This window comes from Elgaria multicarinata, chromosome 18, assembly GCF_023053635.1.
Source record: "Elgaria multicarinata webbii isolate HBS135686 ecotype San Diego chromosome 18, rElgMul1.1.pri, whole genome shotgun sequence".
Lineage (NCBI taxonomy): Eukaryota > Metazoa > Chordata > Lepidosauria > Squamata > Anguidae > Elgaria > Elgaria multicarinata.
In genome coordinates, this window is record NC_086188.1 from 13,477,061 (window position 1) to 13,503,997 (window position 26,937).

Genomic DNA, 26,937 nt, shown 5'->3' on the forward strand with positions numbered 1-26,937 from the left:
AAGGCGGCAGCAGCAAATGAGGATGGCACTTCCTCAACAGCTGATGCTTTTCTCCACCTTGCAGGGCAGTCAGGAGCATCTGGCAGCCGGCCACCATCAGAAATGGTTTGCTAGACTCAGCAGACCCTCGGTGTGTCCCGGTCTCCTTTTGCTTGCCCACTTGTACATGTGAGGACAGTGTATGGCCTTCCATTGGGGTTCTTCCTTCTGACGCTTTCTTTTCTTCCTGTCTCACAGAGCCAAGAAAAAGAACAAGCCACTCAACCTGAAGATACACAACAGCGTGGGAAGCTGTGAGAACATCCCAGCCCAGCGCTCTCCTCTCCTCTCCGAGCGGTCGCTGCGCTCTTTCTTCGTCGGGCATCCACCTTTCCTTCCTTCCACCCCTCCTGTCCACACGGACGGCACCTTCTCCACAAGTAAGTCGGACCCAGTGAGGGGCTTTGGGGGCAGGGCAGAAGGGGACGTGGATTATTGCTCCAGGGGTTTGGTGGTCTCCTCTCGAGAGCTGGCTTCTGTTACACCAGGGAGAATGAAAACTTGGATATCAGCCCTCACCCCCAGCCAGATTTTCAATGGCTGAGGTCCGGTTTGGAGAGCGCTTGCAAGACGGCTTCTTTAAATGGCTATAACAGGTGGGTGGGGCCAGGGGGCGGGGCCAAGGCCAGGGGGCGGGGCTTTCTGGGAAACCCCAGAGGGCCAGATTTAGACCTTCAGAATTCTGCTCCTCTGGTTTATAGACTAGCCTTTGAAGGTGGCATATGTACCGCTGTGGGTTTATACTTGTATTTTATTTATTTGTGATGTACACTTTCACTCGCACACCATTGTGTGTTTTATTTTGCCTAATGATACTGTGAAACGAAATATTAGCCGTAGTTCTTAAACCAAACCCAGCGGGCTCGTCATTCTCCAAAATGCAATGAGCCATGAATTCGAATCCCGCGAACTGTAATATTTTTTTGTAATTCCTGCCGAAATTGACAATGAGTTAATTTATATTTCCCACACCTGTGTGATCTGTATGGTTGGCAGCCAAACTCCCCCATAGCATCAGCGGCATGCGGAGTCCTGCAACAAAGAGGCCTTTGTCATTCTTGCTTCCACTTCTTCTGCTCCTGCTGAACGCAGCTCCATGGCAGTATACTATTGTAGACACAAGCGTGCGTGATAGCAGCCAATCTGAGAAGGGATGCCTCATGATCCATGCTGTCGTGCTGGGCGTCGCGCCCAGAATGTCTCCCACATCTTCCCCGCCCCGCCCAATTCTATTCGATGGAAGAGAAATTGCTTTCGAAAAGAAATTCAATGGGAATGGAATTTTGGAGAAACCCTCATTTATTTATTTATTTATTTTTATTTAATTACATTTATATATCGCCCCACAGCTGAAGCTCTCTGGGCGGTTTACAACAATTAAAAATAGTAAACATTAAACGTATACAAAAATTTAAAAAACATAAAAACAGTATAAAAACAACGGTATCCATTTAAAAACAACAATTCTGGGGTCCATTAAAAACAAACTTAACGTTGTTAAATGCTGTTAAAATGCCTGGGAGAAGAGAAAAGTCTTGACCTGGTGCCGAAAAGATAACAACGTTGGTGCCAGGCGAGCCTCATTGGGAAGATCATTCCACAGTCAGGGGGCAACCACTGAGAAGGCCCTCTCCCTTGTTGCCATCCTCCAAGCTTCTCTCGGAGTAGGCACTCGGAGGAGGACCTTAGATGTTGAGCACAGGTTCATGTCAGGGGTTGGGTTTCTTGGGCTCACCTGGTTTGAAGAAGTGGCCAAGGAGAGAGCCCAGGGCTCCTGTCTTCCATTGTGCAGTCCTCTCTTCGGCAACCTGCACCCTCCTCGGCTTCCTACACTTCAAGCCCAGGGGAAGGCATCATGAGGTCGTTCTTCCCTAAAGGACTTTTTCAGGTCAGGAAGTGCAGGCGGCCTGGGAGGCAAGATATGATTACCTAAGTTCAAGAACACCATAAAAATATTTTTTTTAATTATGGGGCATAAGGACATAAATGCAGGTGGTGAGAAGGAGGAGAAAGAGATGCCCTGGCCTATTTTATTTATTTATTTATTAAATTTATATACTGCCCCATAGCCAAAGCTCTCTGGGCGATTTGCTTACTGGCTGTCTGCCTGTCGAGCAAGCAAATGGTGGTAATAATAATAATAATAATAATAATAATAATAATAATAATAATATATTTCTTACCCTCCTCTCCAATTGGATCAAGGCGGGCAACAAGAAGAAGCATAGAATACACAAAATACTGATTAAAAACATAGGATACACTGTTAAAAACATCCTAAAAACATAACATATTAAAAGTATCCTAAAATTCTACTGGATAGGCAGCTAATCACATTTCTGGAGCTAATCACATTAAGGAGAGCAATATTTTTTTTAGAAAAATCATCAGAAGTAGGTAACTGGTTTGATACTGGATCGAGGCGAGGAACAACAGCAAGCATAAAATACTGATTAAAAACATGGCATACACTGTTAAAAACATCCTAAAATCATCCTAAAAACATCCTAAAAGCATACTAAAAGTATCCTAAAATTCCACTGGATAGGCCTGCCGGAAGAGATCAGTCTTGATAGCTTTCTTGAATGCTAAAAGACTGTCAAGCTGACGAGTCTCCTCCGGCAGGCCATTCCACAGTCTGGGAGCAGACAAAGAGAATACCTGTCAGCCTAGTTTTGGCTGGCTGAAGGAAGATCTTCCCAGAGGACCTGAGTGTGCGGGGCTTCCTGGCTGTTAGAGCAGTATGACAATGGAACCAGTTACCTAGGGAGGTTGTGGGCTTTCCCACACTAAAGGCATTCAAGAGGCAGCTGGACAACTGTCTGTCAGGGATGCTTTAAGGTGGATTCCTGCATTGAGCAGGGGGTTGGACTCGATGGCCTTGTAGGCCCCTTCCAATTCTACTATTCTATGATTCTATGATTGTACGGGAGAAGGCGATCCCGCAGGTAGCCTGGACCCAAACCATGTAGGGCTTTAAAGGTGATAACCAACACTTTCTACTTCGCCCTGAAACTAATTGGCAGCCAGTGAAGAGATTTTAAGACTGGTGTAATCATCCAGGATTGTGTTCACACAGTGGTCAACCAACTGCCCACAAGAAACCCACAAGCGGGACATGAGTGCAACAGCACCTTTCTGCCTGCGTGGCCCAGCCACTGGTGTACATAGGCTTCCTGTGTCTCATACTGGAGGTAGCCTGATGGCATTAGGACTAGTAGCCACTATTAGCCCCCTTTCATGGGGGAAGAAAACTTGCAGGCATTTGGAGGACAGATTTTGGCAGAGAATTAACTCGATCTTATCGCTGGAGCTAGACACAACATTGCACCACCCTGTCATGGAGGATGCAAAATGGGGGCCGCAGCTGATGCTGTTGCAACACAAAAATCCTGGACCCCTTACCGAAAAAGAAAGAAGCTGTACCATGAGTCCTACCAATGGGGGAGCCCAGCTTTGGCCTGGGCATACCAAGTGCTGATGGTAATTCCATCCATGAAAGTCGGAGGGTGATGCTTTGAACAACAGGTTGCAAGGATGGATCTAAGATGGGGTGTGGGGCTGAACCTTATTCAACCTCAGGGCCAAATTCTAGAGAAGTTCTTAGGGGCTGTATTCCAGTGGTGGGCATTTTAGAATGGGAGGGGAAATGTGGGAAAGCCAGGGGTCCCCCAGGTGATTGGCAGTTGGGGAAAGGGGGTGTGGAGGAAGAGTACCTCCAAGTTGTACACCAGTTCTAATTCCTTAACGGGAAGGTGCAACACTATCCATAGCCAGCTGTATAAGAACTCACTGGCCAAGCTCACTCAATGGTGGCTGGTGGCTCTGACTTTGGTGGGGTTCTGAATCCACCCTGGGTTTCAGTTAGAATCACCTGGAATTCTAAAGGAGCTATCCAAGGTGCTAAACCTAGTTTGGGGATCTTGTCCAGCACCTTGGATAGCTTCTTTAGAGTTCTGGTTGGCTCTGACTGAAACCCAGAATGGATTTACAGCCCCATCAGAATCAGAGCCACCAGCCTCCACTGTGCGCTCCGTCACCCCAAGGGCATTTTCAGAATATTAACCAAGATCCCTTCCCAGGATTAAATGGGATGGTGCCCTCAGCTCTGGCAATGGAACTGTGTGTGTGTGCGAGAGAGAGACTTCCGGATTAATTAATATGGCGTACGAGGACGCGTTGCCGCATTGGTGGCCTCTGACAGCGTTGTCTGGCTTCTGCAATACATGTGTCAGCCTTGAACCTTTCTTTGACAATTTGTTGGGGAGAAAAACAACAACGCAGCCAATGCCGTCTAGCAGGCGAGGACGTCCAAATGGAAGGGGTCAGGGCGTCAGCACAGCTGCCTGCCATCCGCGCTGAGGCTTCCCTCCCGGCTCTTTGGCTGACGTCTCCTGTGACACGGCAGGCCCTGAATTGGCTAGCAAAAGCTTTGGGGCATGGTTTTGCTCATCAGTTGAATAGCTGCCCTAAGGACATACTTCTCAGCGGGGTGGGGCGGTTCGCTCTTGACATCAGTCGCCTGTTGAAATGTCTCCAGAAGTAACCCAGCACCCCTCATCCTATGCCTGCAGCTGGAGGGGAGAGGCAGCTACTTCAGGGGTTTATTTCTATATTTATTAGTTAAGTCATTTATGTTTTGCTTTTTTTCTATCCCACTCCTGTGCCAAACAGGCTTCCGGAGTGGCTTACTTACAATGAGTCAAACAAGGCAGTCTGTGCCTGCAGGCTTACAATCTACGAAGTCACGACACACAAGGAAAGAGGAATGGGGAGGGAAGAGAAGTTATATAAACCTCTGGATGTGAGACGTTGGATTGGGTAGCAGCTTCCCTGCCTCTTTTGCTATGGTCCCCAATGTGTTGAACTGCACTTTGAGTGTAAGGCCTTGTGAAGGGCAAAACTGTCGTCTTCGATTCTGCTCCGTTTCTAATTTTTCCTGTGTAAAATCTGTTCTGTCCTGTTTCCATATGAGTTTTAAAATTGTGCACAGAAATACATACCTGTATACATCGGTGTATACATTCTGGCAGGCACTGTTTAAAATTTCTGCACTTTGGTAAGTTTCACAAATCCAATGCAGTTTTGTGTACATTCTCCTAATATGTGCCTTTTTGTGTGTGCATTTCCCCTGGCGACTATACATTCTTGCATGCACTGTTTGAAATACATGCATTTTTGTATGCACTTTTCTAGTTATAGATATTGCCAATGATTTTTGCCAATATAACACAGTTTTGTGTGTACTTTCCCCTAATATACACCCCTCCCTCCCTCTCTCTCTTTTTGCATTTCCCTGTACTACTATATGCATATTGTGTGCATTTGGGTGGGGTGGGGTTGCAAACTGCCTGCAAAACTCACGGCATTCCGGTTCAGGTGCATAGGTTCAAGGGAAGTGTAAATCTGGTAACTGTGTATTAAAATGAAAACTGAACAAATTTCTTAACCATCCCTATTAGAGTCCCTTAACTATCCCCACTAGGATTCTGCAATCTGAGTTTTGGTGGAGGAGAGCTACCTGGAACAGGGCCTAGATGGCAGTGGCACTCAGGTTACACAACTCCCTCCTGTGCAGGGGTGACGTCAAGGGTTGGCGTGGTCAGGCATCTGCCGAGGGCCCTGCGCTCCAGTGGGGTCCCACTGATAAGAGCCCCTGGAATTGCTGCTCCTCTTCACTGCTGCCACCTGCTTCTTCACCTGCCTCCCACTTTGGCTGAGACAGCGGTGATGGTGAGAAGGAGCAGAAGCAGATGCCCTGCTGACTTTCTCCTTGCCTCTCTCCCCCTGCCAAGCAAGCAAGTGGTGGCAATGATGTGAAAGAGTACGGCCCCGTTCAGACGACACACTAAACCATGCTGCTTAACCACAAAACGGTTAACGGAATGCAATGTATTCCATTAACAATTTTGTGGTTAAGCAGCATGGTTTAGCGTGTTGTCTGAACTGGGCCAATGAGGAGCAAGACCAGGTGCTGACCATAGCGTTGAGGAGGCAGACTCTATGAGGGAGAGGCCCAAAGAGCTGGCCTGTGCCTTCGGGAAGATACACTTTCTCCCTTTTTTGCTGATCTTTCGACGTTGGGCAAAGATGACGCCTTTTCCAGAGAGTGTTTGAAACTCCCTGAGTTTGGCGTTTTCCGGGTTTGCTGTTCGCATTTGTTTGTTGCCTGCTGCTGCGTTTAATTAGCTATCTGTTTCCTGTTGCGTCCTGCCATTTGTTTTGTGACGTGCTCTCCTTGTTTCAATCTCGGTTTCGATCACCCTCTACTTTGGCATTCTGGATTTAAACATTTTTGCTAGCTGCCCAGTAAATCATTTTTAGACCCCTCCATAAAAAAAAGAAAAGGCAGGATGCATGTGCTTTCATAAAAAATGTGTTCATTACCAGAGTCATCCTATAGGATAATGGGGATTTCTCCTCCCACTAACCTCCCCTCCCCAGTCAGGTTTTAGATACAGCTGTGGCTTTGAGAGGGGGAATCAAAGCAGTATAGACATCCCCCCAGCTGCCTAGGACAGCTGTTGCTACCTTGGAAGAGAGTTGGGGAGAGAAAAGGGGGCATGAGGGTGGGGGTGAGCGAATGCTGGTGCTCCCTTTCACTACTTCTACATGAAGGATCCATTGTCACATTGCCCAAACAATGTCCTTCTAGCCATCTGAGGTGGTAACCCCATCCCACTAAAATGGAAAGGCTGGGGCTAGCCATCAGGAAAAACTTCCTGACTGTTAGAGCAGTACGACAATGGAGCCAGTTACCTAGGGAGGTTTGTGGGCTCTCCCACACTAGAGGCCTTCAAGAGGCAGCTGGACAACCATCAGTCAGGGCTGCTTTAGGGTGGATTCCTGCATTGAGCAGGGGGTTGGACTCAATGGCCTTGTAGGCCCCTTCCAACTCTACTCTTCTGTGATTCTATGATCTTGCCAATTGTAGATCTGTTTATTAAATTTATATCCCACCTTTCTTTCAAGGAGCTCGTAGTGGTGTGCATGTTTCCCACCACCCACTGCTTTATCCTCTTAACAACCCTGCGAGGTAAGCTAGGTGAGAGAAAGCGACAGGCCCAGGGGTGACCAGTGAGCAAAGCAGGGATTTGAACATGGCCTCCCACCTCCAAATTTCAAAGGGACAAATCTATCAGTTTCACTTTCTCCCACATTCAAAATGTTAAAATCTCAGGTTCTTTTCATCTTGTTTGTGAAGACATTTGTGGATTTTGAGAAGCTCAAAAATTTTTAACCGCTTTGTTAAATAGAGTTTAATAAAGTATGTGTATGTATATGTATATGTATATATATATATATATATATATATATATATATATATATATATTTATATATATATATATATGAGAAGCTCTTTTCAAATAATAATAAAAAACTAACCAAGAAAAATTCTCACCCATCTGCAACAGCCAAATTCAGAGTGGAGAGAAGCAGAATTCACCTGTAGCTGTTAAAGATGAATTGGTCCATTTTCACTTTCTCCCACACTCATTAAAAAAGACTATAACAACAATTCCAAGTTCTTTCCCATCTGTTCGTGAAGAAATGTGCAAATTTGGATAAATTCTCTTCAATACATGAATCTCATCCATCCCTAGTCCTAGTCTGACACTTTAACCACTACACCACATTGCCATACATAGAGTTGGCTGGTTGTGTCCCATGCAGACACTGACACGCCTCAGAGGTGCTTCACTTCAGCAAAGTCGCTCTAGGACGCCGGTTCCTTTCCTTCTTTCCAGGTTCTGTTCACTGTCTGAGAAATTTAATTCTTCTGACCTTTTCTCCCCAATCCTCCCCCTCCCCTGCTTCTGCTCCGCAAAATCCTACAGCAGCTTTTTTCCCCCTCTCTCCTTGCCCTCCCACCCCAACTCTCTTCCTATTACTCTGGACAAAATTACCACTTTCCTATGATCAAATTGTCAGCTCGCTTTAAGGGCTTGACTTGCAGGAAACTCGGAAGTGTGTTTGTCCCCGGGTGACATCGACCCCTTTTGACCTTCTCCGAACGCCATCCTGAAGGAGACGACGAGGTGTCTGAGATGAGCTGTTTTGTTGCCTTCTGGAACAGCAGATCAGTAGGTTAAGAGCTGGGTGTGTTTGAAATATCAGGGCAAGGTGCTTAGCTAAATGGCTAAACAACATCATCCTTCTGTGGATGCGCTGGCAGATCTCTTACCCAGATCCCTGGTGGGTTTGGTTGACTTTCTGTCAGTCTCGCTTTCATTTGTTCATCTGAGTGGTTTCTTGTTTTACTGGAAATCTGTAGTCCCCTGACAAATACGCAGAGGATCCACTGCGTAGCAGCTATAGAGATGTGCAGAACTTCAAGCCCAGATGGCAACATACCCTAGTCCTTAGCTCCACCTTTTCCCCTGACCGCAAATGGTTTGATGGATTCCTAGCTTTTGTGCCTCCCTTCTAAAAGGTTGAAATGCCTCTCCCAAAGCTTAGGACGTGTCCATACGGCACCGCTTTTGCTACTGTTCCCCCCCACAACGTCACTGCTGCAAAGCAGCAATGATAGCTTTACATGGCAGGAATGGGCCGGGGATATTCAGCCAGGAAAGTTCACAGCGCCGCTGTCACACGGTGGCAACGCACAGCAAATATCGATTGAATGAAAACCTCCGAAAGCGTTTATTTCTTTTTTTTTGTTTTGTTTTCTGACAACTCTGCGCAACACTGGAGCTTTGAAAGCCCACAGCTGCGCAGCTAAAATTAATTGAATTTGTGCGCAATACATAATAACCTTCCTTACTTTCGTTACAGAATCAGACTTTAATGTTGGCATGGTGACCTTTACTAAACACTTACCTGGGGCGACACCCCCTACCCTGCACTGAGATCTGCCCCCTAACTACGCCCACTCTTTCAACCTGAACTGAAGCTACCTCCGACACAGGCAGAAACGAACATAGTGGCATCAGAGCAAATTAAAAACCCATGGTAAAGCAGGACCTTGAAAATGGGCAGCTTTGCAGTGAATCACACAACCTGGCTGCATATTGGTGGCTGTGTTTTATAAACCTTGAAAATGCGCAACTGCACAGCCACGCCATAGTATATACAACATATAGACAAGCCCTTAATTACTGTGGCAGTAAGAGCTTTAAGCTAAAATCTGCATTATTAATTATTATTGTTATTATTAAAAAAATATTTTTTGCACCATTCTTTTGCCTTTGGCCCTGCCTGTCATTGGAATTCGACCCTTGAGATCTTCCCTGAAACTGAATTTGGCCCCCAGGGTGAAAGATATTCTGCAGCCCTGAGATTAAAAACACTCTTTGGGATCCAAATAAAGAGGATGCTTGGGGGGTGGGGGGTGGGCAGCATTTTGTTTTGCAGTGTGGCAACTTCCCAGTTAAAATAGTAATAATAATAACATCAGGAAAAATAATAATAACATCAGGAAAAACTTCCTGACTGTTAGAGCAATACGACAATGGAACCTGTTACCTAGGGAGGTTGTGGGCTCTCCCACACTAGAGGCCTTCAAGAGGCAGCTGGACAACCATCTGTCATGTGTGCTTTAGGGTGGATTCCTGCATTGAGCAGGGGGTTGGACTCGATGGCCTTGTAGGCCCCTTCCAACTCTACTATTCTATGGTTCTATGATTCTATGATAAAAGAAGCCCTACATAAGGATTGGGACCAACATCTCTGCAGAAGCACTCCAAAAAAGGTGCAGGAACAGATTCAGAGTCAGATGAGGAGGAGGTCAAAGGGGCGGCAGAGGAAAGATGGGATATAAATTATACAACCCGATCGACAATTGGCAAGATGGCTAGCCACTCCTTTCCTCTATAGTGAGATGGGGCTACCACTTTAAATGGCTAGAAGAAAGTTGTTTGGGCAATGTGACAAAGGATCCTTCAACAACCGGGAACAATAAACACAACAATGAAAACACCAACATATTAAAATGTTAAAAAATAATAATTAGAGAGCTAATAGTAAAGTTGATAATCAGAGCAACCGATGAGGAGTTAAATGCCTGCTGGAAGAGGAAGGTCTGAAGCTGGCATCTAATGTAAACAGTGAAGACACCAGGCAGATCTCCCTGGGAAGGATACTTTCTGCTAGCAGCTTAACAGCCAGCACTTCTTTGTGAGACTGTTTGCATTTCTAATTAAAAGCTAAAGGTTGGCTCTTTCTCTGCTGGCGGAAGATCTTTTGTTAAGCTCAATGTGTTTTACAAGTATGCTGTCAGAGGAGCGTAAGCACCATTGAGTTCAATGGAGCTTACTCCCCGGTAACTATGCATAGGATTGCAGTCATGCCCCATAAATTTGATTGTGAGATTTTATTACTGCCTTGTTTGTGTTTTTCTGGATGCCTGAGTATTATGATGGAGGGTTTTTGTTTTAACCAGTGTTAGCTCCTTTGAGTATAAGTAATAGGGAAGCACGAGAGATCCCTGGGATGGATTCTCCTTGGAGGCATGGATTGGGGCCTGTGATAATGAACTCTTGCACAACCATCTTTACCACTGCACTTTTGCAGATAATTGAATGTATATGTTGGGTTGCATAATTTATGTCTGGATGAGACATCTATCAGCAACTTTTAGCCAAGAATGGAACCTCTAGATTCAATGGAAGTGGACCTCTGAATACCAATAGCTATTGGTGGGAGGTTATCAAACAGTTGGAGATGGATGTTGCAGACACATTCTGTGTTTATTTGAGATTCATAGGGGAAACCCTATTTATTTATTTATTTATTATTTAAAACATTTATATCCCACCCTATATCACTAAGATCTCAGAGCGACCTCTTATTGGGACAGAGGCCTCTTATTGGGATAGATCTAAGCAAGGAGAGTCCCGTCTATATAGTTCAGTCAGGTGTAGACAGTCCAAATTGAGTCAGGTAGGTAGAGTCCAGTCAAGGTAAGTGTGTCAGGCACAGCAAGTAAAATAAAGGCAGAAGTCTTCTTGTGTAAAGGGCAGCTGCAACAGGACCATGGATAGTTCAAAATGAACTCTGCTGGCTGGGTCTCTCTCCTGTTAGAGACATAGGAGGATGTTGTCTCAGCAACAAGCCAAAGCTCTCTGGGTACTTCACAAAAATTAAAATCCTAGTCGCATATAGTCCTGCAGCATACGTAGAAAAATGATCCTCCATGGCAGAATTTTTGAAAGAAATGTGTGGCTGGTTTTATTTGATCAGAAACTACCTTTAGATACAGGAAGCCAGATTCCGGCTGGACATCAGGAAAAACTTCCTGACTGTTAGAGCAGTACGACAATGGAACCAGTGACCTAGGGAGATTGTGGGCTCTCCCACCCTAGAGGCCTTTAAGAGGCAGGTGGACAGCCATCTGTCAGGGATGCTTCAGGGTGGATTCCTGCAATGGGCAGGGGGTTGGACTCGATGGTCTTATAGGCCCCTTCCAACTCTGCTATTCTATGATTCTATAATTCTTTCAAAAATTCTGCCACAAAATTACATATGCCCCCAACTAATATGTTTTTGCATATGTATTTTCTCCTAATACATACACTTGTGTGTGCACTTTTCCTTAACATATGCATTTCTTTGTACTCATATTTTGAGTTGTGAACTGTAGAGCAAATTCCAAAAAGTGTTGGTTGGGTTCCTTCATATAACAATTCGCACCAAATGAATTCCCCCTCCATCCCTACTCTCAGTAGCCTCTGTGTTGCTGCATTCCAATGGGTCTTCCATCTCCATAACCCTGTCTGAGCCAGAATCCATCTTTGTTGACTGTCTCCCCCCCACACACACACACACTCCAGCAGAAAGATTCAGATGTTCCACAACTGCGCAAGAGTTCCATTGGACTCTCAAGTGGCCATTTCCCTTTGATAGACTCTCATCCTAGCAAGTGGATGCGTCACAGCCAGGCTGTTTATTTACATGGCTCATCTCTCCCGCTTGGTCCTGCTCACTTTCAAGGGGCACGGGTGTCGTTCAGGTCTCGGTCCTTGTTGTCTCACCTGTCTATCAACAGGAGACAGCTGTGGCTTGCAGGGCCTTCTGTTGTGTTTCCTGTCATAGCGGGAGAAGGAGATGCATGACCTCCATTCCATCACCCTTCTCCTTTCTGCCAGGCTGCTCATTTTCCCTGCTTCTGTCAAGGAAAGCCTGTTGAATCAGAGAGTAAACCGTAATATGCCGAGTCTCAGCCCAACGACTTTTTGGCCTCCCTGCTGGGATTCTTCTACTTTTTCTGCTGAGGGTCGAAGCGCAAGGTTTAAACTTCTAAACCGGGGAGGTGTGATGTTTCAGCTTTTCCCAGAAGCCGTTATGAACATCCACCTTCTGGGAAACCTTTCCCTGAAACCAGAGGTGTTGGACTTTAAATCAGAGGAGTGGAAATGAAAAGGCAAACAATGGCAGAGAGAGGCATGATAGAAGTGTGCAAAATTATGCGCAGTGTGGAGAAAGTGCATAGGGAGACATTTGCCTCCCTCTCTCATAATGCTAGAACCCAGGGTCATCCCATGAAGGAGATTGGCAGGAGATTCAGGACAGCTAAAAGGAAGGACTTCTTCACACAGCGTATAGTTAAATTATGGAATTGCTACCACGAGATGTAGTGATGGCTATCCATTTGGGTGGCTTTAAAACAGGATTGGACTAATTCATGGTGGTGAAGGCTATCATGGCTTCTAGCCCTGATGGCTATGTGCTACCTCCAATATCAGAGACAGCATGCCTATGTACACCAGTTGCTGGGGAACATGGGCGGGAGGTTGCTGTTGCACCCGTGTCTTGCTGGCAGATTTCCCTTGGGCAGCTGTTTGGCCATTGTGTGAACGGAATGCTGGACTAGATGGACCCTTGGTCTGATACAGCATCAGGGCTCTTCTCATGTTCTCATGAACGTCTTTCAACCTGTGGGCCATTTTGGAGCACCTCTCAGGGGTGCTGCATTCCTGTGGTGAGCAGGGCTGAAGGGAAAAGGGTCTGGACAAGAAATGCCAGGGTATTTGGGGTTACATTTCTTACTACTAGTAACTGAACCTCAAGAGAGGCATTTCCACATTTTGGAATGGGAAAACTGCACAAAAACTGGGAAACCACCAAACACTCATTGGAAAGGGGGAGTGGCCAGGGGAAGGGGGAGTGGCCATCTGGGGAGCCTAAGAGCACCAGATTTAACCCCCAGGGTAGCCTGGATTTGGCCCCTGGCTGTGGGGTTCTGCGCCCCTGCTTGAAAGCCAACGCACAAGGCCTTGTTGTGGTGGAATAGAACACATTCTGCATGTATGGAAGAGCAAGTTGATGATGATGATGTTTTCAGATGTCTCACAGCTTTAGCTATTTTAATAGTGCTGGGCATGCTGTGGTCTTCATGGCTGGACTTGTGAGAAGTCCTTCTCTGAATGCAGGGCAGTAGGTCTTCTTGAATAACTGGGTCCAGAGGAAGTGGAGGTCTTCTGATGTCTTTCTGTAACTTACTCCTGTGCCTGAACAGTGAACTCAAGAGTCTTTTCTGAGGACGAGAACCCAGGATCTTCTGAGGATGAGGGTCCTGGTTCATTGGACTAACCTCATATACACCCAGACGACAGTTACAATCTTTAGAGAAGGTCCTGCTGGCCATTCCGAAACAAACGGAATGTCGTCATGAAAAACCATGGCGGTGGGGCCTTCTCTGTAGCGGCACCCACCCTCTGGGAAAAAAACCCTTATGCAGTTTGGGAAGGCAGAAAATGTAACATTTTTCAAACACCTCCTTAAAATGTACCTTTTCACACAGGCTTTCCCTGGACTGTAATTTATCTGATTTTTCATTGCATTCTTAAACATTTCACATTTTAAATTTATTGAATACTTATTGTATTCATGGTTTTAATTGTGCACTCCCTGGAGAGCCTCAGCTATGGGGCAGTATAAAATGTAGTAAGTAAATAAATAAAATAAATTAGTCAGTTTCCTATTCTACGCAGTGCTCTTTTCCAGATCCATGCCACTGGTAATTGCAGGAAACTTGTCTTCGTCATTGCCCGCAAGAAGAGAGGCCTGTTGCACTACAACTGCCTGGACTGAAACAGTATCACCCCTCAGCCTTTGCTATATTTTTTTCTGCCCTGGGCATCTTTTGAATGCTCAGAGAACCTCTCCATGCCCAGGAAGTCTTGGGTGAAAGTGCTTCATTGAATCAGCTTGGACGTTAGCCCGGCAGAGTCAATTTTGGGTGATAAAGCATGTCAGAGTCTGATGATACCTCACAAAGTGAATAGGGATGGGTGACACACATTGGGCCCGTTCAGAAGACATCTTAAACCCTGGCTTTAACCCTGGTGGTTATGCCAGAAAGCCAGGACGTGTTCAGAAGACACTTTAAACAACGGCGAATAAGGCTTTTTTGCTTTATTCACCTTGGTTAAAGCCATGGTTTAAGGTGTCTTCTGAACACAATTTGGCTTTGTGGCTTTAACCACCATGGTTAAAGCCATGGTTTAAGGTGTCTTCTGAATGGGGCCATTGCTGCCTTGAGGCTCCTGCTTTGTTAAAGGGAACAGAGCTGCTCAAAAGCCCATTCACTTAGCAGCTCATAGCTCTCTTCCTTTCTTCAATGAAATGGCTTATCTCCCCCTGGTCTTTTGTGTGGATGAAAGAGCAAAGAATCAGAAAGCACATTACAAAAGCATCCACTACACAACTTCGGGTGGGGGGATTTGCAGAAATGCACATTTGTGTGTTTCAGTTATTTATTTTATTTCATTTTTATTTATTGCATTTTTATACCACCCTGGGTGGTTCACAAAAATGAAAACCATTCAAAGTATAAAACAAACAGTATAAAAACATGATACCAAATAACAATATAAAAGCACAACCAGTAACTTTGTAACCATGGGGTCTTTCATGTGGAGAAGAGTTCCGCGAGAAATCCCTTTTTAAAACAACACAGCCAAGTGTCCAAATACGAAAAGGAGTTTAAGAAAAATATGAATAGTAACTACTGGAGAGGCGACTGATGGAGGAAGACTTTAAGGGCACAATCCTAGGACTTCTGCCCTCGATGCTCATAGAACCCGGAGGGTTATGAAGATCCGGTGCAGAATGGGAGGCGTGTTGGAGGCCGTTCTTCCCACACTGAATTCTCCTCCTGCCCTGCATTTTTGCTAGACAGGTCTGAGGAAACTTGCACACACTCTCACCGTGCCCTACTTCTTTGTATGGGCTTTCTTTGAGTAACCTGCCCTTCCATGATGTTTTGGGTAACCAGTGCAGTGTAATCGTCTTCCAAGAAGCCTGGCTTGCAAGTGGATCTGACTGCAAGATCCCCGTTGTACGCCTTCTGCTCTTTATTTGCCCCAATGCCACAAGAGCGGCTCCTGTCGGGCCTGGCCCTGAGCTCGCTCAGTTCCCCATTGCCATAGAGATAGTGTGATTAGTGCTAATGCACAGGTGCGCTCATGTGCAGTAGGGCAGATGTGCTTAGCACAAGTGGAACAAAATTCTCATTCCTCCCTAATTTTTTTTTTTTAAAAATCTGAATTTGTTAATGAGTGGAAGGCGGAATGAAAGACTCCTGCCGATCCATGAAAAACAAAGGGAATGGATTGAACAAAATCCATACACCCCTATCTGCAACAGATGTTTTCCTGGGTAGCATTCTTCAAAGCAGAGCAAAGCCACAAAAGTCTTCTCCAAGTTGGACTTCAATGCCAGCCAGAGAAGAATCCGGTGTGTGTGTGTGTGTCTAAGGTTCACCTCTCATTAACAACACCCCACCACCACCACTCATTTCTGTTTCTGAGCTTGGTGAACTCCATGTGGCTTCTTTGCTAGAGGTTCACAGTGGGGTAGAATGGCCGTCTTTCACCAACAGGTTCTGTTTTCATTTTGGGGAGATGATTGCATCTCCATCTCATTTTGTTTCGAAAGGAAAGTCACAAATTAGCTTTAAAAAAATCTCTTTGAAACCCACCAGGGCCCGTCAACAGCAGCATTTCAATCCCATCTCTCCCCCCCCCTCTCTTGGCACTCAACTGCAAACAGTCAGGGTATTGTTAATATCTCAGATCCTTCATCCATCATCCCTGTAATGAAAATAATTACCTGTGAATCACGGAAGGTCCCTCACTGCTTTGTTCTGAGGTTACGATTCCTGATACACTTTAATAATAATTTTTTTCTGCAATGAGCATGTTATAGAAAGTAATTAAATGCCCTAGCCATCCTCTCTCTCCCTCTCTCTCTCTCTGCTCCCTGTAAAATAGCAGGATTTAATTGAGGCCAGCCGAAAGTTAGTGGATATAAATTGTGGATGATAAAGCAAAGGTTTTAATTTAACTTCAGGTAAGTAACTGTAATTGCCCGTGTGTTTGGTTCACAAAGAATGAGGAGGAGGAGAGGAGGAAGGTGGCTCGTTTGTATAATGTAATTTAGTGATGAGCAAATGGCATTCTGAAAATAAAATATAAAAGGTCCCTTTGTACTTGTACAGACCAGATCCTGAATGGTGTAAATTGGCCTTTTTCTGGGACTGTCGGCAGATAACCTTTATTCAGTTCCTGACTCTCAAAGCATTAATTCCCCAATGGAGGTAGGAACAAGTATTGTTGATGCCATCTTGAAACCAGGGGAGGTAGAGACTGGAGCCGAGTACAAGCAAGGACTCCCAAGACTTCGATCTAGGCAATATCATATCTAGGACTGTAGGGCTCTTTTGAGAAGGAGGCTGAGTTCGGATGACACACTAATCAACGGTTGTTTCCTATTCTGTTCCTATTACCACCACCCCAGTTGATTAGCGTGTTGTCCAAACTCAGCCAGAGTTTCCTTACAGAAGAGGGCTCCTGAAGAAGAAAGGACTCCTTGTGAACAAGACCCTCCTTATGAATAGAACTATTGCCAGAGGGCTATAATGAACTGCAGCTGAGCCCTGGGTGGGGCTCAGGAGATTCTGGCTGTATAAGTCCAGTTTCAGCTGACCTTGTGCTAGAAACAATGCTTGTTACTGCAACATCTATATCTGGAACCTTGAGCTGTGTTTGGACTTCAGTGTTATTAACTTCTGCCTGACATTGACTTTTTTTTAAATTTTGATTATATGTGATTGCTATCCTGTGTGTGTTGCCTTGATTACATCTCTGACTTTGCCCAGGAAAATCCATTTTTGCCTGGTAAACTGTATTTGCTGATCTTAGAGGATGGGGATTTTCACTCCATTTTTTGTAGTAGGATTAGATTATTCAGACTGTCTAGCAGGACCTCCTGAGTTCCTGACAAGTGCTGCTCATGGTGCCCAATCCTACCTGATCCTGGACCATCAGACTGTATTCTGTATTCCATATTCTAATAGCAAACTAATTCTCTGAGTATGGATTCTTATGTAGCCAAAAGGGTGCCATCCATATACAAGAGAGAGGTAGTAGCTTGCTTAGGAGAACTGCAGTTAATGGGGGGGGGGGGGGAATCTAACTGGAAACCCAAAAGTGTTCAATGAAGACCTAGCATAAACAGTGGCCATAGAACATTGTGTGTCTCCTGGAGGAGGAAACATGGAGAAGCAGGGGAGGGGGGCATGGAATGGAGTATCTTTGAAAGGGGCATGGCTGGCTGAAACTCTGCATGTGGGTACTTCAACATTTAGCTTTCGATCCTGTGCATGTAGGATTTTTTCCCCTGTCTAAACTTCCAGCATCCTTCCAGCCAACTATGCTGAGAACTATATGACTTTTTGCTGTCTACACATGCATAAGATTGCAACCTTAGTTGCAAAATCCTACTTGTCAATAGCATAGTCAACATCATAGAACGAAACGTCCATATTCAGGCAATGTCAGCCTCCAATACCACATCTTGGGCTCAAAGAATAGGGAATGACCTGCTAATGAGTTTTCTCTTGGGCACCTGACTGGCCATTGCGTGAATTGAAATGCCGGATTGAGTGGGCTGATCCAGTCCTGTGGTTAATATGCAGCTTTTCCCCGGCAGCTGTTTTTATTGAACACATATGAGATGGGTTCCCCACCCACCCCTTAAGTTACTCCTCCTAAGTAGCAGAGGGAGAATTGACTCCACTCAGGAAGTTACATGCAAATGTAACCTTCCGAAATGGCACGTAATTAAAGCCACCTCAACCTGCAATATTAAAATAGGCTATGAAAGCAAACACAGGCAGGTCGTAGCCTATATATAAAAAATAACATTGGAAGTCTGTTTGCAGAAGGATTGGCAGGTATACACGGCAGACCCTGGAGTTACTGCTGGAGCTTGCCTGGTGGCTATAGGTCGTCGGTTTTCACTAACCCAGGCTTATATCTCCCTCCTGCTTTTCCGTTGGTATCAAGGGCCCTTCGGGGAAACCGCCCGCAGCAGCGCCCAAATCATCTTTCTCTAAGTCATCATCTTGGGCAAACAACAGATTTGATTATTGTTACAAGCAGAAATCTGCCAAACTTCATGGAAAGCTTTATTCCAATTTGGTGAGAATTAGAGTGGGTGAGCATAAATGTCAAGCGTTTGGGCAGCAGGCGATTTTATTGCGATGGCATTAAAAAATAATAATGAATCTTATTCTTGGTGTTCAAACCCTGCAGTGCAACAGGCTTCTCTGTAGGACAGAAGAGCCGGGCGTGTTTGAAAGAAGATGCGCTCTGTCTCTGCAGGTTAACAATTTTCCAGTTCTTCATTTGTGTATTCTGAGCCTTGCCTAAATATGGACTGACTTGGAGTGAGCCTACAAGTGTGTCTGGGCAGAGATTAAGTAAGTGTTGGAGTGTTTCCAGATAGCAACTCCCCCACCCCTTTTAAGTTAACTCTTTAGTAGAACCAGCTCTACTTATTTGTATCCAGTAATACAGCACTCAGTCATAACAAGCCATTAATAATCCCCATATCATAGTATTGGTTTTGCCTTTAATATCTCAAATTTCTGAGCTGCTGTTTGAAAAGTATCTAAATACAAGTCAATGCCTGGATGCCTGGTCTGGCTCCCAGCTACATAATTCACATGCTCTCCCCCTTCCAAAGTTTACCCCTGGGCGGGGAAAACATTTCTAAATCACATTTTCTAATATTGTTTTCTCTCTAAACCAAATGAACTTTTCCTGTTCTTCTTTCCATCATCATAAAACTTTTCAATTGTAGTTCCTGGCAGATTTATATCCTATATCCTAATCGCCATCTCATCTCTGACTCTTGATCCTCGTGTAGCCAAAATGGCACCGCAGAGACACACACAAAGGGAAGCATCACTAGGCTTGGCGAAATTCCAAGGTTTGAAGGAGTGCAAACATATTTCAAAAAAGAATTCTATGGGTCAAAAGAACCCCCAAAGTGTCCAGTTGGGAATGAGTATGATCAGTGGGCACACACGACATTGACTGACTCTTTTGGGGAAGGGGCATGGAAAAGTGGGGCAGGGAGGGAAAGGAAACGAAATGGAGTGTCTTAGAAAAGGGCATGATTGGCTGGCTGGCTGAAGTTCTGAGTAGGAACACTCCATACTGTGACATTTTGTTCTGGGGGGCTGCCTTCATGGATTTTTTCTTTTGGCTTGGCTGCATTGTGAGGTCCTTTGCAGCACATGATGCCTTGTCTGGTGCACTCCCAACCAGTCACTTCCACCTGGAAAAGCTGCAGTATTAGAGATTCATTTCAGTCCATTATTTTTTAGTTAAAGTGGCTCCTGGATGCTTGCTCTGCAAAGTGCACCCACACCTCCACATTAAATCCCAGGCGTTCCTGTGATCTGGCTTTCCCCCATTTACTCCTAGCATTCCCCTTGAGAGACCCCTAAGTGCTTCCTGTGTTAATTAACTCTGGATCTTTGTTAATTTCTTATTCTGATGTGCTGTTAGCTCCAGAGCCATGCATCTCCAGAGTTGCAAAGGGACTTCGTCAATTTGCTTCTGTGATGTGTTGCTAGCTTTGGAGCTGCGCAGCTCCAGAGTTGCAAAAGGACTGTGTTAATTCTCTACTGTGATAATCCCCTCTTGTGATGTGTTAGCTCCAGAGCTGCGCAGCTCCAGAGTTGCAAAAGGACTGTGTTAATTCTCTACTGTGATATGGTGTTAGCTCCAGAGCTGTGTTAATCCCCTCTTGTGATGTGGTGTTAGTTCCAGAGTTGCGCAGCTCCAGAGTTGCAAAAGGACTGTGTTAATTCTCTACTGTGATAATCCCCTCTTGTGATGTGGTGTTAGCTCCAGAGCTGCACAGCTCCAGAGTTGCAAAAGGACTGTGTTAATTCTCTACTGTGATATGGTGTTAGCTCCAGAGCTGTGCTAATCCCCTCTTGTGATGTGGTGTTAGTTCCAGAGTTGCGCAGCTCCAGAGTTGCAAAAGGACTGTGTTAATTCTCTACTGTGATAATCCCCTCTTGTGATGTGGTATTAGCTCCAGAGCTGTGCAGCTCCAGAGTTGCAAAAGGACTGTGTTAATTCTCTACTGCAATATGGTGTTAGCTCCAGAGCTGTGCAGTTCCAGAGTTGGGAGCTGTGTTAATTAGGGTTGATGCGATACTTTTTGGAGTGGGGTTTATTTGTGCTGGCCGGGTGGTCTCATGGGGAGGCAGTATTGTGAGCTAGTTGCTCCCCATTCCCAGTCATTAAACTGTAGTGGCAGAGAGAACCAGGAGAGGGGTGAGTAACAAGCCTCTCTATGGATGATGATGGTTCTACTTTACCCGACACCCCACCTGGAAGTATGTCTTTCCCTGCGCTGAAAAGCTGGGTTTTAGGGACGGCTGGCTCCACCATGTAGCAAGGGTGGAGTGGGTCCAATTTCAGCATACTGCAGAGAATAACAACAATTCATGCTTTTCCCGTGCTTGTGAAGATGAGGCCCGGGTCTCACTTGATATACAGCATTTTTAAAAGACTTGTTGAGAAGGTTTTGTAAAAACTTTTTAAAACGTCTTTTGAGACACCATAACAGCATCATTGGCGCAGAATAAGCCTGAGCTTTTCTGTGGCAGAAAGGAATTCGAATCCGCTCCTTGGTGATTTCTTTTCTCTCTCTCCCTCTCCCATTCCTGTCTTGCAGATACACTCTCAGTACCTCGGTGGTCCCCACAAATTCCTCGACGGGATCTTGGAAACTCAATCAAACACAGGTATGAGGTGGTGAAAGTCCTAGATTCGGGAATGGGAGGAAAGAAGTTCTTAGCTTCTCCGTTGCTGGCCTAGATCCAATGCTACTCGTGGCAAGAAAAGTTGACTCTCTGGCCTGGAATAAGCCTCAAGCCTCCCCTCTCCCTGCCCAAATTCCTTCCATGCAGACACAACCTTCACAGGCTGCCTTGCATTGACGGTAGGATCACACCACTCCATGTGAAAGTGCTAACTGAGTTTGTCTATTAAGCGATGCAGTGGTAGATTTAAAAGTGAGGGCGCTGCTCAAGGCAGCCCTCATGGCCACGTCCCCAAGGAGAGTCCAGTAATGCTGGCAGCTCTCTGGATCCGTATCAACCGCCCAAAGCTAGCCATTTTTCATTTCCTCCTCCTGGAGTGTCCCTGCTCATAAAAAAAGTGCCGGGGCTGCATCCTTGTGTGGTGTAGTGGCTAAGGTGTTGGACTGGGAGTCGGGAGATCCGGGTTCTAGTCCCCACTCGGCCATGGAAACCCACTGGGTGACTTTGGGCCAGTCGCAGACTCTCTCAGCCCAACCAACCTCACAGGGTTGTTGTTGTGAGGATGACATGGAGAGGAGGAGGATTATGTATGCCGACTTGGGTTCCTTGAAGGAAAAAAGGTGGGATATAAATGAAATAAATAAATAAATAAATAAATCCTTGTGAGCCCTGATTACATTACACTACTGGTTGCAGGGCAGCGGCTGGCCACTCTGCTCCCAAGCAGAGTCCAGCAGCCCTGATAGGCGGCCTTAAAGCCTCTGTTTTCATTTTCTGCAATGCCCCTGATGTATTATCACTCCTGGGGCATATTGCAAAACAACCATGGCTGCCTCTTGCACTCCTTGCTATTGCCAGGTAAATACAGCATTAGAGGAAGAGGTCCACAAGTGGGCACCTTAATTAATTATTATTTTTATTTCTATCCCTCCTTTTTTTCCCTCTTGTAAGGGACCCAAGGCGGCTTATATGATGTGATTCCCCCCTCCTCTCTGTTTTATCCTCACAACAATCCTGTGAGGTAGGTTAGGCTGAGAGTCAGGGACTGGCCCAAAGTCACCCAGTGAGCTTCCATGGCCCGAGTGGGGTGGGGTGGGGGCTGGAACCGGATCTTTCGAATCCCAGTCCAGCACTCTCACCACTCCACCACACTGCCTCACCACTTTGCCGAGGAACCTGCTCAAACTTGGAGCTCACCCTGATTATTTTCAGTTGTCACACATCCAAAGCTGGTAATTTTGAATGCCTCTTTGACCTCACAAAGGTGGACTCGCCATCAGTGGCGTGTTGGAGCCAGAGCTCACGGGATGGGGCCCTGAGCGTTTCTGATGAGCAGGGACACTGATGAATGAATAAGTTTATTACGGTATAACAACCAGCACTCCAATCAAACACCATACAATTTAACACATTACATTACATTACAGATGTAGAACGTGCATATATTATTATTGTTTTGCCTCTTTACGGCGTGAGATGGCTGCAGCACAAAATCTGGCCACTTCCGCAGTAACTTGGGCGTCCATGCCTGACAAAAGGTAATCTAAACAAAATTTGTCTGTTCTGCCTGGGAATTTTTTTATGAGTGGAGTTATTAAGAAAACTCTGAGGTCTTTATACAGGTGGCAGTAAAGTAAAACATGGACTATTGTCTCAACATCCTCCGACCCACATGGACATTGCCATTCGCTGTAAGGGATTTTTTTAAATCTGCCCTCCAGCAATGCTGAAGGTAGAACATTAAACCTGGCTAATGTAAGAGCTCTTCTGAGCCTCGGAACGGTCAAGTTTATCAGGTACATGGCGAGTGCTGGAGGACCACTATTTCCCCTGAACCCCGGGTTCAGGCTAGCTCGACTCAGTTGGTCTTGTAGGTCGATGTCTTGAATCCTTTGGGCAATATCCATTTTTGCTTTCTCATATCCTAGGTTCAGGACCGCAGTCATGGAGTAGCCTAGGGATTGCAACTTCCTATTCAAAGTATCTTTCCACCTTGAATTGAAAGTGAGGGACACTGATGTGATCTGCCGCCCTGCTCAGAATTCCTTTCCCCCTCTCAGCTTAGCTGTGATCCTCACACTAGCAACAATATATTATTCCCTGTTGGAATGCAAAGCATCTTATGTTGACTTGGTCTTGAATGATCAATTAAGACCCCTTAGCTTCACAAAACACCTGCTGGTGGAGATGAAAACCGCCAGAACTGGTTTTCTTGATGTGCATCTATGCAGCTGTCTGCATTTTTGGCCACTCCTTGGGGGGCGGGGGGGCTGTGATGACTGTCATGGTGAGCGCCCACGCTTCAACGTTCACCACTGCTTATGACAAAACCCAATGTGCATGTCTACTTAGAAGTAAGTGCTGTTCATTTTAATGGGATTCACTTCCCCGAGATTAAATGTGCCTAGGATGGCTTTCTGAACAGCTAGGTGCAATGGAATGAGGTGGAGAAGAAATGGCAGGGTGCTGAGGTGGTAATATGGATTGCATCACATCAGAATGGAGGTGGGGAAATCACACTTTTTTAAAACAAAAATGCTTCCTTGTGTAAAATGCTCCCTGCAAGTAGAAAACTAGCACATCATGGAAAGGGTTGATGGACAGCCTTGGTTCCTGATGCACTGCGTTTTACTTGCAAGGAAGATTTTTGTTTTTGTATGGAGGAGGACCATCTCCCACCTGCAGTCTGAAGTGATAAATGCAACTCTACCATCTCAGGCTTCTACCATTTGTTTTCTGTTGTTGTTGTTGTTTTACTACATTCATATACCACCCAATCGAGGTTAAAATCGAAGAACATAATAAAACAATAACAGATTTAAAACAGGCCCAGAATATTTCTGCTAGTCATTTAGTTTGGCTATAAACCATCCTTCTACGGGTGGGTTGTGTTTGGCTCCGGGCCAGTTTGCTTTTAAGCAGGCTTAAAAGACCTTTTTAAAATATTTCAATCTGTGTGTGTGTGTGTGTGTGTGTGTGTGTGTGTGTGTTTTAATTGAAATGAAGGGTTGGATTACTGTGAATGAAGGGTTGGATTTTGTGAACCGCCCAGAGAGCTCCGGCTATTGGGCGGTATAGAAATGTAATAAATAAATAAATAAATACTGTCATCCTGTTCTATTGTAATTGTAACACGGGTTTACAAATGTGTAAGTGTAGTGTTTTCTGCTGCTCTTTTAACTTCGATGTTCGGGTCTTGATTTTAAATGTTTTTTTTTTAATGATATTCATGAAAGCCTCTTTGAGAAAACGTTTTTTTTTTTTATTTTGAAAAGCAGCAACATAAATGAAAAATGTAGGTTGATGCTGGATTGCTTTAGGACATCCCAGCCCAATAGGGAAGGAGCCGTGCTAATGCCAAGGGAAAGAAGTTTAGAGCGAGGACGGGGGGGAGGGGGGACGGGACTCTTCTCTGGATTTTGCTTGGGCTGTGTTAATTTGCAGCATTATAACCTCTGACCCAGGGTTGCCAGCGTGCTGATAAGTAGAGGGCTGCGTGTTTCTGGCAACCCCCGTCTACTCTGGACTGGAGAGAGCCCAGTCAAAGCACCATTTCAATTTCTGATGCCGCTTAGATAAGGCTCCAGCTGCTGTCGATAAAACGACTGTATCTTGTCGACAACCTCCTGACCTTGAAAAAATTTCATGTGAGCGTTTCTTTCTCGGGTCTCTCTTGGAAGAAATGGGAATAGAACAGGCCCCGATATCAGAGGTTTGGGGGCCGTTTTCAGCCCAAGCGCCAAATTTCATTTCAGAGATGCACCCGGGTGCTGCCAAAGGCAAAATGGGTGGGACCCAAATAATTCTTAAAACACCAGCATTATTATTTTTTAGCATGAAGCTCTCACTGCTGGTAACTAATTCAGGAGAGGCATTTCGGCTTTTTAGAATGGGGAGAAGCTGCACGAAAGCCATGGAAACAATGAAATGGTCCAGTGGTTGAGGGACAGAGGGTGGGGCCATCGGGAGAACCCTTACGCGTAAGGAACCCATCCACCTGCATTCTCGTTACTGTTGCCTCCTTGTGATTCAGGGAAAGAAAGAGTCCCACAGTGACTGTGGCGTTACCCACATTTCTATTCCCTTAGGTATGTCTGAGTGAGTATGTCTAGAGAGTGCGGAATGTTGGACTGAGTGGGTGTGGCTGGTGATGCGGTGGAAAGGGGGAGGAGTCTATATAGTGGGGAGCTGAGTGGTTTGAGGGGTTCGGTTGGTGATTGGGTTGAGGACAAGGGTATGTGTGTGTGGGGGGGGGACCCTGAAAAAACTCTCCGCAGCTGCCATTTGGAGGGCAAAGAATTACTCTGGGAAGTGCGGCGTAGCAGGGGCAACTTTTGTATTTCCGTTGTACTTTATGCATCCTAAAATGTTCATCGCTTGGCTGGTTTGATGGAAGGTTTGTAAACCAGTATAGAGTTGATTGACTGACTTCCCAATGTTTTCGTTTGCCTTGGGGGGGGGCGGGGGGGGAGCACTTCAGCATATTGCACATGCCCCAAACTCTCACTCAAGTTCAGAGGAACTGCAAGGGCTTACATAATTGCTTTGCATTGGCTTGCTAAACCAGAATCAATAAGCAATTCAAGTACTCCCGGTCATGGAGGCCGGGGTGGGGGTGGGGGAACGAGGGTTGGGGAGAACGCAGAGCAAGCTGGTTTATTAAATGACAGATGCTCCTGTTATGGGGAAGAGATTTTGCTTAAGACTTAACTGAGGTCAACCTCTCTTTCCTGCTGCAGGTTTTCCACCAAGTATTGGATGTCTCAGACCTGCACTGTCTGTGGGAAAGGAATGCTGTTTGGACTGAAATGTAAAAACTGCAAGTAGGTCTCCTTTGCTCTAGGTTTTGTCATCCCCCCACTCTCCCCCCCCCATGCTGAAATAGCAGATAGCTGCAGCTGAGTTCTGGTTTTCCTTGGTTGCACACATCTGGCTCTTTGTAATCTGCCCTTTTCCCCAAAGACCCAAATGCAGCTCAAGAACATAAGGTGCTGGCTTTTGGTTTTCTTCCAGCCCCCTCCCATCCAAAGTGTGATAGGTATACAAAACTGTGTGAGATTTATGCAGGGTCAGCCTTCCCTTGAGCAGATGGGGCGTGGGAATTCTTCCAGAGTCAGAACAATTAGAGTTGTTCTTCGAGATGCCACTAAAATGCCCTAGGCTGAGATGCAGAGGAATGTCAGCACGCTGAATGCTGGATCTTTCTTCCAGTGTTGTTGTCCATGATGGATCTCAGGGAGCCACGAAGGCAGAAGATATTGTTGTTAGAAAGGCAAAAGTCCAGCTTGGTCTGGGGGCCGTTGTAGTCCTTCCAGCTAATGGGATGCCAAGGGCTGGCCTGGGTTGGTGGACTCACTTCATCACCTAGGGAATAGTCCATCCTGTAGATCATGCAGAACATTAGGACATAACTCTGTGGTTGCTGGTTCTAGCTCTGACAGCTCCCATAGAATCATAGAATCATAGAATAGCAGAGTTGGAAGGGGCCTACAAGGCCATCAAGTCCAACCCCCTGCTCAATGCAGGGATCCACCCTAAAGTATCCCCGACAGATGCTTGTCCAGCTGCCTTTTGAAGGCCTCTAGTGTGGGAGAGACCACAACCTCCCTAGGTAACTGATTCCATTGTCGTACTGCTCTAACAGTCAGGAAGTTTTTCCTGATGTCCAGCTGGAATCTGGCTTCCTTTAACTTGAGTCCATTATTCCGTGTCCTGCACTCTGGGAGGATTGAGAAGAGATCCTGGCCCTCCTCTGTGTGACAACATTTATTCATTGTTTGGGTTCACACAACACACTAACCCACACTCAGTGGTTGAGTGTG

The 26,937-nt window shown here is 45.7% G+C and overlaps 2 protein-coding genes across 2 annotated transcripts in view; both read left to right on the forward strand.

Annotated features, from left to right (window-relative positions):
• The window catches only part of VSIG10 (V-set and immunoglobulin domain containing 10), a 497,585-nt gene that overhangs the window by 198,423 nt on the left and 272,225 nt on the right, over nt 1-26,937 (forward strand). The window lies entirely within an intron of this gene.
• The window catches only part of KSR2 (kinase suppressor of ras 2), a 227,243-nt gene that overhangs the window by 112,346 nt on the left and 87,960 nt on the right, over nt 1-26,937 (forward strand). Inside the window, exons 5-7 of the mRNA XM_063144251.1 lie at nt 238-419; nt 21,028-21,097; nt 25,855-25,938. Coding sequence (XP_063000321.1) covers nt 238-419; nt 21,028-21,097; nt 25,855-25,938 — 336 coding nt within the window. The remainder of the gene's footprint in view (nt 1-237; nt 420-21,027; nt 21,098-25,854; nt 25,939-26,937) is intronic.